General features: G+C 43.0%; 1 protein-coding gene and 1 long non-coding RNA gene across 9 annotated transcripts in view; one reads left to right on the plus strand and one right to left on the minus strand.

Annotated features, from left to right (window-relative positions):
* The first annotated feature begins 7 nt into the window (after nucleotides 1–7).
* LOC109504703 (uncharacterized) lies at nucleotides 8–4,321 on the plus strand. Its single transcript, XR_003112826.1, has 3 exons — nucleotides 8–170; nucleotides 260–382; nucleotides 1,163–4,321. It is a non-coding gene; the product is annotated as an uncharacterized LOC109504703 (long non-coding RNA).
* A 2,106-nt stretch (nucleotides 4,322–6,427) lies between these two features.
* The window catches only part of LOC105192226 (dystrophin), a 588,349-nt gene continuing 581,133 nt past the window's right edge, over nucleotides 6,428–13,643 (minus strand). For 6 of the 8 annotated variants that reach the window (XM_025298140.1, XM_025298136.1, XM_025298135.1 and 3 more), the window contains 11 exons: nucleotides 12,833–13,092; nucleotides 12,186–12,344; nucleotides 11,678–11,814; nucleotides 11,269–11,473; nucleotides 10,720–10,805; nucleotides 10,310–10,637; nucleotides 10,087–10,198; nucleotides 9,342–9,980; nucleotides 8,624–8,738; nucleotides 7,980–8,087; nucleotides 6,428–7,481 (listed from right to left, as the gene is read on the minus strand). In XM_025298140.1, the coding sequence (XP_025153925.1) occupies nucleotides 7,384–7,481; nucleotides 7,980–8,087; nucleotides 8,624–8,738; nucleotides 9,342–9,980; nucleotides 10,087–10,198; nucleotides 10,310–10,637; nucleotides 10,720–10,805; nucleotides 11,269–11,473; nucleotides 11,678–11,814; nucleotides 12,186–12,344; nucleotides 12,833–13,092 (2,247 nt within the window). In that variant the 3' untranslated portion in view covers nucleotides 6,428–7,383. Of the gene's footprint in view, nucleotides 7,482–7,818; nucleotides 7,831–7,979; nucleotides 8,088–8,623; nucleotides 8,739–9,341; nucleotides 9,981–10,086; nucleotides 10,199–10,309; nucleotides 10,638–10,719; nucleotides 10,806–11,268; nucleotides 11,474–11,677; nucleotides 11,815–12,185; nucleotides 12,345–12,832; nucleotides 13,093–13,643 lie in introns of all 8 variants that reach the window. The other 2 variants (XM_025298137.1, XM_025298139.1) reach the window with 2 other exon arrangements.

The following is a 13,643-nucleotide window of genomic DNA, read 5'->3' on the forward strand; positions in this document are numbered from 1 at the left end:
GGCGCGCGACACGTGACCTCCGTTCTCCAGGCCGCTCCGGAGGTGACGTCAGACACGGCGGCCGGATGATCCTCGGTGAGACATGGCGAGAAGAAAAGGCCGTCCGCGCCTTCGCGAGAACTCGCCGCGATATTCCCGGGAAATTCGCGCCATTGGAAGCCAGCACGTAGGTGCGTCCTCTACACATTCGCTGAATTTTCTGCTCCTCGACTGTGAACGTTCGCAGAGAAAGCAGGCGCGAAATATATCTCTGTTTCAGGGCCGAAGCGCGAAGACGAAGACGGTTAGAACAGACGGACGTCGCGGTCGCTAGATCGAGAAAAACGACGCGATGTAACGGATGCATCGTTTTCGAAAAAGTGTCTGAGACGTTGGGTGCCTGGTAACGTACTTTGTATCTGCTTCTTATTCGAGTTATTATTTAAAAGTGGCAAAAGACTCTCTCTCTCTCTCTCACACACACACACATACACTGTAGGTTATGAGAGAAAACTAAATGAGAGAAAGCTAAAGAGAAAACTAAACTGATGAATATTTCGAATGACGAGAGAAACAATGTCCGGAGCGACGAAGGAATTTCAAGCCGCACCTAACCTGAAATTCGAATCTCGCTTCGTGCCTGCCTTGTTCTCTCCGGCTAAGCCGGAGATGACGTCAGTCATCTCGATGTTCTAGCGCTCGAAACTAGCCAGCGCTGCATGAAAATTCAAAGCCGCTTCTCCTTTTCGCCCAATTGCCGCGCGATTTTTGCGTCAATTTTTTAGCCAGCGCGCAGTTTCGTGGGTATCCGAGAATTCGATAGTCAAAAAATTAAGGTCATACATTCAATATCATAATTGAATCAATCGAAGGGAAATCGTGCTGCACATTTCAGAGAAGTTGAAATAGCTCTTACTCCTACTTCTTTTTCTCGCGGTAAGTCTATATCCGATCATAACGTTGATTCGACGTTGATTTGACGTTGAGATGGTCGATGAAACGTTGAGTCAACGTTAATTCAATCCTCATCGACGCCGAATCAACGTTGTGGTTCTGACTGGGATAACTGAGAAAAGGGGATACTTAAACTTGGGGTTGCTTTGAAGCTTCATACTGAAGGCTGAATCTCTTTAATCCCGAGTATAAGAAATAGAGTTAAGATGTGTTTTGCTCGATTTTCAAGTCTGGAATTCGCGCGCACGCGCTCATCCTCTGGCTTCGGATACAATCGTTGAAGAACGGACGACCTTCTCCGAGGCCTCGCGCAGTCTTCCTACATGGAACAAAAAAGGTATCCTTTGGGTCATGGAACCTTCGATGGATATAGGCTATAGGTTTCTTCGTATGCCTTCACCCGGCTGGTCTTCATTGTTCGCTGCGCGACGGCACGACGGGAACTCGTTCTGGAAACGAAACTGGTATCACGTCGGCATGTGAGCTCACATATGTATAGGGTGATAAAAACATCGCCGTCGTAAGATTCGGGAACTGTTGCTACGTGTCGGAACGGTGCGTAAAATGAAGCGCAAGCACGCGTAAAAAGGCGCGGCTTCTAAGTTACGGCGGTTTTAACGTGGTCGACAAGTTAAGAGGAAAAGTATCGAATGTTGCATCGACAATCACACGCTTAAGCGTGGACCCCCGTCCGAATTTATGATGTATATTTCTTATATCACTGTGCACACGCGGTAGACGAGAAAATGAAACGCGGGTGTATACGTCGTCATTTATTATTTATATAAATACGCGATAAGGAGTTACGTAAACGTGGAAGAATAAGCTCGTAGTGGATTACATGAGTCATTGAAGGTACAAGCTCAAGGAAGTATAAGCGGATATATAAAGTGTTAAGTAAAATTTATATATATACACACACACACATATATTTTTACGAAATACAAGGTATGTATTTCGATTTTTATGTTTCCCTCCTCGAAAACTGTTCTTTTGCAAATCTGGATAATTTAATGTCACAGATGTAAGTATGCTACTTACTACTTTTTTATTGTTTTATATTACTTAATATTTTTTTACTGTTCCGAATTTTAACGGTAAATTTACAGGTGGAAATTAGCGTTTTATCCGGCTTAAATTCAGGAACATCGAAACTCACGACGCGCAAATCACCCTCACCTTTCTCCCCAAAGAATGCCCCCGCTATATTCGCGCCAGCACGTTTTACGACCGCGCTCTAGTCTATTTGCATTTCTACCGCCTTCTAAGGACGTTCAGTGCTCCGTGAGAAAAGCAGTGCTACACCGAGAGGAATGCGAGGAATTCACTTAATAACAACTTCGCCTCTGTGTATATATGCGGTAAAGCAAAACGGAGAAATCTGTGCTCGTTTTTCGATATTATATATCTCCGCGTTTGCATCTTTTACTCGGTGCACGCGTTTTCGTTTACGCTCGCTGTCTACGCACGAAGCGGGATAAATACCGGAACGCACGCATATTGCATCTTATAATACGTAGATATCTAGGAAAGAGATGTCCACGCTTTTATATAAATCTTTCGCAATGTCGTAAAGTCTGCACAACGCTTTCAAGGTGTTTGACGAGTTTTCGAGCGTCGAAATATTCGTGCCTGAAATACATATGTATTCTTGCGTAAGAAGCGCGCTATCGTCTTTTTCGATGTTGAAGCAAATGGATACAAAGACAAGCGTTATATCGTTATCTCTTCGCGTGTTACGTCCAGAACATTGATTATGCGAATGTAATTATTATGGTCGGGCGTTTGGCTCGATACCCGATAAACGTGTGCCGTATTTGAAATCGATGACGATCGGCCTTCGCGCGATGTGCACTAAATTTCTGTTTACGCACATTGCTACGTATGTCACGTATCGATGACTCAATCGCCTGTATTGGAAATCTTAACGGGCGTACGTGTCCCGAGATGTGTCTTTGGCGGAACGTTATTTCTGTTCTGAAGATGAAGTATGTACATCCTTTGCGATTTGTCCGCGAGTTCATATAAGGATAATGTTCCAATTAGTGATCGAGCAACCCCATCGTGAAAATAAATTAATAATATACGTTTCAAATTAACGACACATACAAAGTTCATTTTGTTGGGAAGTTTTAATATGTGGGATTTTTTAATTGTATTCTATTTTTCTAAGTTATGGAAAGATTTCAACATTTTTATGTTTTCTCAGAAATGACCGAGATAGACATTTAGTGAGACGGCAGTTTAGTTTTGATGAACTTGAGTAACTACATAAAAACCTAACAGACATTAAATCATATCAATTTTCTAAAGTGTCGGCGAGGAATTGTCATCGTCAGTAAACAGTAATACGCTCGTAGCTTACGACGATTTACCATCTACGCTATGCGGCTTTTAATTTTATTCGAAATTTGTTACAACCGATGACGTATAAAATGTAAGAAAAGAGTACACACACACGTTTATAGGATGGACATCGACTCGCATTACTTGTATTATTACTTGTATAGGTGCAATTATCACGAAAATCGGGATACTCTCTAATTCGGGCACATTCGCCTTATTTATAATAGAAAATCAATTGATCGAAATGTGCGAGATTCGCTTTAGGTTTCTCGAAACGCGATCTACGATAACAGAGGGACCACACACACGCGCACTCAGCTGCCAAGTGCATTACGCTATTGCGTGAGACAATGCACCGTGCAGTGGTGCGATGCGCGCCAAGGTCGCGGTCACATACGTACGTAAGTGGCGAGTATTCTCCGAGAGTACCTCTCGGAGAGGCACTCGTACGAGCAGCACCAACACGCATACACCGTGCGTGTATTCGCGCGACTCGCGAGTATAGTCGCGCGCGAAGAAGCGTTAAGGGCAAAGGCCTTGTTGCGGCGTGCTCTTTTTGCGGGATTGGCGGTGAATCGAAATCACGGTGCGAACGAGACGATATCCTTGACAGTGCGATGCGCCGCGCGTGTTTTATAATATTTTTATTTGCGAGCCAAGAGAGACTCGGGAGTCAACGTCATCATCACGTATCGAAACGTGACTCGGGACGTGTCGCAAACGTAAGCCTGTGAGACATGTTTGCCGTGCACGCGATCGTCCTCCGTGTTAATTATAATGTATTTTTGCACTCACCTGACGGTGAAGTACCAAGTGTTTAGGTGCGAGGCGTGTATTCTCCCAATATTTTTCGAGTTCTGCTTACGAGACTTGCTTCTCTTTCATTGCACTGTGATCACGCAAATTCTATATTTTTTAATTCCAGTGTGAAATTCCTGACAGAATGCGTGCTTCTGAGGCATGTTGATATTCGTTTTTGGAGAGCTATTTTGGAGAAATTTTGTACTATGCATGTCACGTTATTTTCTGAGAATTCTCTCTCTCTCTCTCTCTCTCTCTCTCTCTCTCTCTCTCTCTCTCGTTGATGATATTAAATTATATTATTGGTAAATCCACGATACTATATTCGGGGATATTTCACAAAATTCATAAACACTTGCCACGTCTGTAACAAAGAGAATGATACTTTTATATTCATATGAACATTATTGATAACGGAGAGTGTTATACGCGGAAAATAATCAAATTTTGCTTCGCGCTGTATCGAGGGTATATTATTAAAGCACAGCGTATTTAATAACGCTTTCTGAGGTGAAAACGTGAACTGCATTTTTGTGCGTGTGCTAAATGATTCCGTGAATAAAACTGTTACGCATTCAGAACGGAGTCAAGACCAGTTTATCGAGTTTTTTGCTTGCTTGCCGGTTCACTTACGATTTCCTTCGAAGGATGATTAAAATCGGATTGAGTGAAGACCAGTTCAGGCAACGTCCTTGTACCGTAGGGATGCTCCGACCGAGAATTTAGTTTTTATGTCGACCTATATTCAGCGCACACAGTATTGAAACAATAAACTTTTTCGGCTTCAATGTTGCCTCAATGGCTATGAAAGATAAGAGCACAGAAGAAAACTTCCCTATATTTCATATTCCGCATATTCTCTTTCGCACGACTAGCAGATTCTTAAAAAGAAAAAAGAAAAAGAAACGCAGAATAACGAAATAATAATCTATTTCGATTTGAAAAAAATTTCAAAATATAACTAATAATATATCTAAAGATTTGAATAAATTAAAGTAAAATGATGAGATTATTTTTTATGATCAAATTAGTTCATATAAATTATAACAGATGGGAAAACACTGTAAGAAAAATTGCGTTATAAAACAAAAACTCATGACGACATGTACTGTAATCGAAATCGTTTTATTTGATACTCTGTATGTGTTTCTGCTCGAATCTTGCTCGAGTCTCGTAAATATAACATTCGGAACATCTGCTATACCCACGGTGTGTGCCTGGCGATGTAACATAGTCTTCCATAGAAAGGTTGCTATCACATTGACCCTTATATTAAACAAAGAAGGCACGCGCCAAGGTTTCCCCCAAAGCGCAGGTGGTAGCTCCCTAAGCGAGAAACACATTTAACAGCCTGACGTCTCTTCTCAGCTGTAGCGCGCGGAGAACGGACAGGAGGAAGTAGCAAATAAATTATGAACAGCTGTAAACCGATGCATGCGAGGCAGCGTATCTAGTTGTGTGATGCCTTTTTAATGTTTCATCCAACTCTTTTTTTCTCTCGTTTCAATTGATCAACAGTAAAATTTCGTGAGTGGCAATCTATCTTCATTTATCGCACTCCAATGAGAACGTCGTGCCTAATCACGTGATGTATACATACACATAGCTGGAGAAGAGATAAGAACACTCCGGAGGGATTTATATATATTGTATTATTTTTATTTAAGCATTTTGTCCCATATCATTTCAGTCATGTTACAATATATTACAAGCAACATAGTTACCTGTTATTTTTATATGACTAATATCTCTAGACTTTTAATGCGTTATATTAATGTATGAAATCGCAAAACCAACAATCATTCAACAAATTACAGACTGGAGCTTGGAAACGTATTCGATCGTTTAACACTCTGTCCGGCAAAATTAATCTTCTCGTGACTTAACGACGGCGAATAACAATTCGTAGTACTCGTAGTTCACGATGCTCGTCAAGTTGGTAAAATATGTGATATTTCTTTCTTTCCTTCTCTTTTCCTTGAAGATATGTATTTTACATTTCGCAAGCGGCATCCTCATCAGAACTGACACAATAGCATTATCAATTTATGGCATCTGTGATATGCATAAAGAAATGTATATATATATATATATATGTGTGTGTGTGTGTGTATATATGTATATATGTATATGTGCTGCGCGTTTAATTCATTTAGAATATAAAAGTTATCCGCTCGAAACGGCTGATTGTGTATGTGTGACTATCTGTGTGTATGTGTGCACATGTGTGTGTGTGTGTGTGTGTGTGTGTGTGTGTGTGTGTGTGTGTGTGTATGTGTGTGCAGACCGGTCACTTAATAACAGAACCACGGTGAGCAGCTCGCACTTGAATAATATCGCGATCAAGTATTTTCTAGACAACTTTATTACATATCAGAATACAGCCTACAAGTTTGTTAGTTAAGTACTTATCCATATACTCTTAGATATAGTAACATTCGGCAGGCTTAAATAATAGACATTGCCGTTTTTAAATTCATTTAGAAAATATGAAAAATCACGTAACTGGGTAAAAAATAAACTTGAAAATTGTAATGCGCGTCATTCTGCTTTATCATCGATTATAAAAGGTTCCGTGTTCATTGATCACTAAATTCCAAGAGCGCCGGGTACCAGAAAAGGGTCAAGTATGGATATATTTCTGTCTATTTCCCGTTATATGTCGTCTAGAGTCGCAAACATGTACATTGTGTAAGTTACGTCGAGGAAGAGCCCGTGGCAGTGAACAGAATGGGTATGTAAATACAAGCTACGACCTATATAGATTATGTGATTTGATACATTGCTTTTGCATGCATTGTTAATGATATTTTTTTCCTTCCGTATATCCTTTATATTCATTATATCTTTTTTTTCTTTTTTCTTTTAAATCTGTTTGTAGTTTAGCTAGCAAGCATAACAATTGATTTTCTCATTACGATTAGTTTCATGATATGACGTGTCAATATGTAGTAAAGTTACTCTCAGGGGACCGCCGTAAGCCAAACCATAATCGTCTTATTCGATATAATTCAGCTATACAACGACATATATCAAAACTTATAAAATACCCAAAACCACCATTGGGACGGGTCCCCTGACCCTGCATTTGCGCGGCAGATATACCATGTACTCTTGTCTCTGATATGCGTTAGAGCCAGACTTGTTATTGGTCGATGATTACGATTAATGTTCTCCACAACGTGTATCGAATATCGAGGGTAGCGCCGTTGGATTCGCTAGTCGACTTGCTAGTGTCGTCTAGCATCAACGTCGCTCATCAATGAATGACGTTGATTATTACAAACGTCGTCATTGCGATCGTTATTTGAAAGCAGGTGGTGGTGCTCGTTGTCCATTCGTCTTCGATGTGTCCTCAGTCATGACTGTCACCAATTCGCCCACAGCTTTTCCTAAGTCGCCTGAAATCAAGAGAGACGGTCTTTGTCATCCTCGCCTGCCTTCTCGCCGCTGCTTTTGGACTCTAAACTCCAGACAGACGCGCTGTTAAAACAACAACTTTACACCGTATTAGATAACCGAGACATGCACACATTCGGACGTGCACAGTGGAGAGAAGCATGGAATGAGTCGAAGAGAGGGACACGGCGCCATACACGATACACAGAGATATAGATTTCGACGTTAATTTAACGCGCAATTAATAAGTCGCACCACCGATGGCGACGTCGCCATCGATAAAGTATTTCTCGACGAGCTTTAGAAGCACCTAAGAAAGAAGAAGCATAGTGGTCTCACCTTACATCCATCCTGTAGCGTGAAAAAAACAGGAAAGCAATGTTATTTCGTTGTCTCAAGCGGAAGTGACACGTGCATTACGGAGGTCGCGGGCATGAGAATCGATATTATGCTACATAATTGACACACGATCAAATTCACGTATAGATTTGAGAACGAACCTGCCATGTGCAAGAGATTGCCCACATTGTGGGCGACACTGTGAGAATGCGGCGGCGGTGGTGGTCTCTCTAAACTGCTCACTCTGCCCTCGTTTGAGCCTCCACCACCTATGTCCATATACCCAACAGCGATAAGCTTATCTAACTTTCAGTGCGTATTATTAAATATGTATATGTTTACACATGTGTATACGTTAGGCACTCCCTTCGCAGATGACGAATGATCAGTGTCATGATACTCTGCGAGTCTATTGATTTATCAAATTTTCATTCGCTATGTTTCGAAGATAATGAAGCTGATAATGTGTGTTAGAAATGTATCAAAACGTATGAGATTTATCCAAAGTGACCAATTCTATTTAATCCGCTTGATCGAAGTTTCATCGAGTCTTCGCTGTATTAATGTGCAGTTAGTGTAGCACCACCAGAAAGGCGTTACATCCGGTTGTTGTGCGTACGAGTTATAATGAATATGTATGATATAGTATAATCATTATATAGTCCGATTGAATATATTATTAGCAGACCCAAATTATAAGAGAGAGAAGAGATCCCAATGTATAATCTAAGACATCATATTTCCCATCGAGTTCGTATATTTCCCAAGAGTTCAGCAGTCAAGATTCAGATACGGTTATATATACCTGGAGAATCATGATAATGGCCGTTCATCTTCGCCGGAGAATCGGTTGCCAATTGTGATGCTGTCACACTTCGAGTTTGCAAAGTTCCGGTCTTCGATGGTGAAGACGCGTTTGGCTAAAAGAACATTTCAGATGTGATCAGCTTGATGTATCTATTTTGTAAATCATTTTTCGATCGCTACAAAATCAAGAGTATCATAGGAAAAGAGGAAAATTTCGTTAATGTAACTGAATTTGCTGTTGCCTAGACTAGATGAAAATTTGTTTGTAAAAACAGAAAGATTCCTATAGAAACTTTCTACTGAATCAATTATTCTCAGACTTGTATCAATAGTCGTTGTTTGAAATTTATCTCACGTAAGATACTTAGATCTGAGCGTAGAATTAGATTTGTGTTTTTCATTTAAATTGTATAATAAATATGACACTGCACTTATATTCGCAGTTCAACCGGGAGACACATCCGACTCTAAATTCAAATCTGAGTATCACTTAAGGCAATTTTCAAGTAGCGATTATCAATACAAGTCTCAGTTATCTCAACCGAGTTTCAATGCAATTGAATGTTCAAACGAACGTTTTTGGCAGAGATATCATACTTTTTATCATTGAGTTTTCATCTGGTCGTCACACGAACTGTTACACGAACTGAATTTCTCTCGCAAATAAAAAAAAAAATAAAGATACACAACGTGCCGGGTCTTTTACTCTGCCGTACCTCGTCTAAAAGTTGTCTGAGTCTCTGCAGCTGCGCCTCCAATTGGCGATTATGGTCCTCGAGTAATTGCATACGCGCTTCTAATCTTCCCTTATGCTGCCTCAGCAGCTTGGCTTCCGCGATCATATCACAGTCAGGCTGTCTAGTGCTGTGACCGTCCTCCGGTGTCGATCCCGGTGTCTGCTTGGAGCGCAATCTCTCGTATTCCGCCTGCAGCGTCGCATTCTCTTCTTCGAGTTCTCGTATCATCGCCTCGAGCTCTTCTCTTTGCTCGGCATCGATCGCAGCCATAACTTGGACTGGACTTCTCGGCATATTAACGTTGTCGCCGCCGTTCAAACTCTGACAGTAGTGCGCTATTAGCTGGTGCTCGTCGTCACTATCCGGGGTGGAGTTGCTTCTCGTGCGTGACAACTCGACTTCGGCGAGTCGAGAGGCGTACATCTCCAGACGGGAATGCATATCCTGGCTGAGCGAGCTGTGTTGGGGAGAAGGCGCCGGGCTCTCTAGCGCATCTCCTTCCAGGACAGTTTGCACGGGCAAATAGCCAACTCGAGGGTGTTTCTTGAAGTATCGTTTGGACTTGAATTTATTACGCAATGCTCGCGTGAAGTCGCGCACGTCCTCACCAGATGTAGTCTGCAAAGCGACAAATATTATTCAATATATATATATACACACAAACTTCGTTCTCTCTGTTCCTCAAATGACATTTAACGGAAGTGTCAATAAATAAACGCCTTACCGCCGTACAGTACTCTTGCATGGGATGAGTCAGCTTATGATTCTTCGCCTTGCGTCCCGAGAAGAAACAATTCTGACACATGTCGAAGTTGAAGCATTTCAAGCAGCGGTACCTGCAAGCGAAATCATTTTCACGTCAGCACGTTTCAACGATGTCGAAGCATCCTGTGTACGCATTGTCACCGTAAAAATGAATCATTCAATTATCGAATCACACGTCTCACCTGAACCCAATGATGGGATATTCCTTGCATATGTTGCATTTGGCTTGATGTTTCGCGGTCTCTGCCGCAGACAGTCTGTGCAGCACGGGCAGCCACACCATGCTCTGTGGCTCTTGCTGCAGCCAGCTCAAAAAGTGCACCGCCTCTATTTCGTTCTTATCTTTGCCTGCTTTCTCGAAGCAGCTGCGCACGCTGGGCTCGATGTTCGATCCTCCGAATGCCGCGACTTCGCCCAGTTGTCTCGGTACTTGTATGCAGTCGTGCAGCAGCAGTCCCAGCTTGCGCTGGTCCACCAACCTGTTGGGGTCCGCGATCAGACGGAACAGATCTGGAAGTAGCGCGAAAGCGTTATTGAGTGTTCTAAACATATTACAGACTAACAGTGAGCGGGATTTTCATGTATTACTCACATCTATACTTTTCCTCCAAATGCCCTTTGCACAGCAAGACTAACCCGACCTTGAACGAAAGAACTCGAATCTGGCCGGTTCGTTGGCTGAAAATGGCAACGTCAACGTTGTAAAACTTGTTGTAAAACTTGTTAATAGACGCGATAACAAGTTAATTATTGTCTTCGCTGCCTCGAGAGACAGCCCCGATTTGTTCGACGACAATAGGTGCAGCGGTATACCGAGTCAGTCAAAAAATTCAAATGTGATATATTTTTTCAATAGATGTTTCTTACATTAAAGATTTATTTTTGGTGTGTGCATAGAATGATGATCATTGGCATCTTAAAGCCGCATTTTTTAATAAGGCAGAAAAAGGTAAGGCATAAAAAGAAGTTGAAAAATAAAACTTCTCTGAGTGTTAACGAGGAGCAACTGCATAGGACAAGTAAAATTTGACTGAAGAATCGAACTGAACTTTTTGACTGAGCAAGTTTGACGAAGGAAATAAGAAGAAACGAGATACGAGTTGAATTCGCTTCTTTAAGCAGGCATATTCGCTTAACGTACCTGTCGTATACATTGAGGAGCCAATTGATGGCCAGGTCAATGCAAAGCGGCACAGACATCTGTGCCGGGTTGTCCACTGCGATTCCTTCGTACAGCGATGTCAGTACTGTTACCATGTCGGGGATGTCGATCAATTTGTCATTCTGTGCCCGAAGCCCGTGTGAATCAAACTGTGCCAACGCGGTGGCGAGGCTCAGCATGTCCACTAAAACGATAGAAGGATAAATATATACGTATATGATTATGTGTTCTCGGAGAACAGTAATTTCTACATTAATGTATTGTGTGTACACAATGTATCGTGGATGCGCGTGATTAATCGAGAAAATGGTGACAGTTAATGAACGCTCGATGCTGACTAATCAGCGATAAAGGTATGATTGATCACCAAGGGTGAGGCGATACTCACGGCACAGTCGCTTTTGTACGGTGCGCAGCTTCATGGCGGTTCGGTACGCGGAGAAGCGAACCTCGTTTAGGTCCGCGAGAGAAGACATCAGCTCAATCATCTTCGGATGATCCCAATGCGTAGTCTCCAAATGATGGCTACAAGAAGACGATTTTGTCTCAGATATTAAGCTTCTCGGGAGTCAACTATGCGAAGTAACAGAGGTCGACATTCTTCCATTTTAGATTTTAGATACATACAACTGAAGTAATGTTATGTTTTAGATGACGCAACTCTAAAATCGCTTTGGTAGAGAGTGCAGTCGAAATTCTTAAGCAAATCGAATAAATCAAATAATCGTTCAAATAAATTAGACGATAAGCAAATATGATGCAGATCTGAATAAATAAATCCGGAAGAGTCAGCATTCTCCTTTTGGGAGTCTCGGCCTCGCCTTCGGAGTAACCGCGCGTCGCGGCGATTTGGGAAATTTGAGGCGACTGTACGAGATGCAAGGAGGATCGATTACTTGATATAGTAAGGCACTTTGGCGGGTGTGAGGGCTCTCTCCCATGGTGGTTCTACGCTGCTCGCGAGGAAAGCCTGACTACCCGGAGTGCTGCCATCCTTCCCGAATCCGCTTAGCAACTTGTAACGTTCGTCAACTGCGACTTGCAGCACCTTCCACCTGCGAAGATACATGAAAAAGTTAACCCCGTCTTGCGCGTCCCAAAATCAAAGTCCCCCGTTTTACGAGGCGGCTCGCCTCGGAATAAGCCTGGTGTGCCAATTCCGAACCCGTCACGATGTACCGACGATACCCAGCACGTAAAACAAAGTGGCTTCTCGAGGAGCGGAAAGAGAAACGCTTTGTACACCGTCTCGGAACCTTAGACGCTCGTAAAAAGGATATCTCACGCGGATATTTTCGCGCGATCGCGCACCTATCGTTTCTCTACTTTCTCGGAGGAGGATCTCGATATCGACCGAGAGATCCGGCCTGCGGATTGCTCCGGTAGAATCTGTCATTAAAATTAAGTGCATCGCGGTCTCGAGACACACCTCGTATACACGCATGCGAGAGAAAGAGAGGACGCGCGCGCGCGCGCGCGAGAGAGTTTCGTTCGGAAGCGCTAAGACCGCGCGATAAATTTTTACGCGGCCGTTAAAGCATACCTGGTGTTCAGATCTTCGAGTTTCGCCAGTAAAGCGTGAGAAACGATGACGCTGCTCGACGCGAAGACGCTCGCCTGGTCGTTCGCGTCCTCGATGTTTCTCTGGATAGGTACCAGTCGCTCGCCGAATTTCTGCAACTGCTCCAGCAATTCCGTCGCCTCGTTGGCGTCGTTTGGATTCTGCCAGCCGCTCTGAATCGCCTCGGCGCCGGCCATCCGCGAGGAGAGATCCTCGAGGGACTTTTGGAAGACACATATTTTCTGAAATTGCAAACAAAAGGAGCGAACCTATTAATCGGAGACGGTGTTGTTTCCCGCGTCGTAGAACGTTATCATTCGCGAGGACGTCTGCATCTTCGAGCAGCTGGGAGGAACCTGCGGAATCTCTGGGAATATCTTCATCTGAGGGACCATTAGCCCGCGGAGATTGTTTGAGATTAAAAAGATATCTTATATTTTTAGCCGCTGTATGCACGCGTGTCATCACAAGGAAACCGCTGGGAGGCGCGTCGCAAGCTTAAGCGGCGTGACTCTCGCAAGGGTCTGACCATTACAGGGATAAAGAGAGAGAAAAAGAGGAAGAGAGAGAGAGAGAGAGAGAGAGAGAGAGAGAGAGAGAGAGAGGAGAGAGAGAGAGAGAGAGAGAGAGAGAGAGAGAGAGAGAGAGAGAGAGAGAGAGAGAGAGAGAGAGAGAGAGAGAGAGAGAGAGAGAGAGAGAGAGAGAAACACGAGAGACGAAGGAGACGGGGAGATAGAGCGAGAGAGCGTCGTTTGCCAGAGTGAAAAATTCGTCTCCCGTGGAAGGATTACAC

This window comes from Harpegnathos saltator, unplaced genomic scaffold (genome assembly GCF_003227715.2).
Source record: "Harpegnathos saltator strain DR-91 unplaced genomic scaffold, Hsal_v8.6 scaffold208, whole genome shotgun sequence".
Classification (NCBI taxonomy): Eukaryota; Metazoa; Arthropoda; class Insecta; order Hymenoptera; family Formicidae; genus Harpegnathos; species Harpegnathos saltator.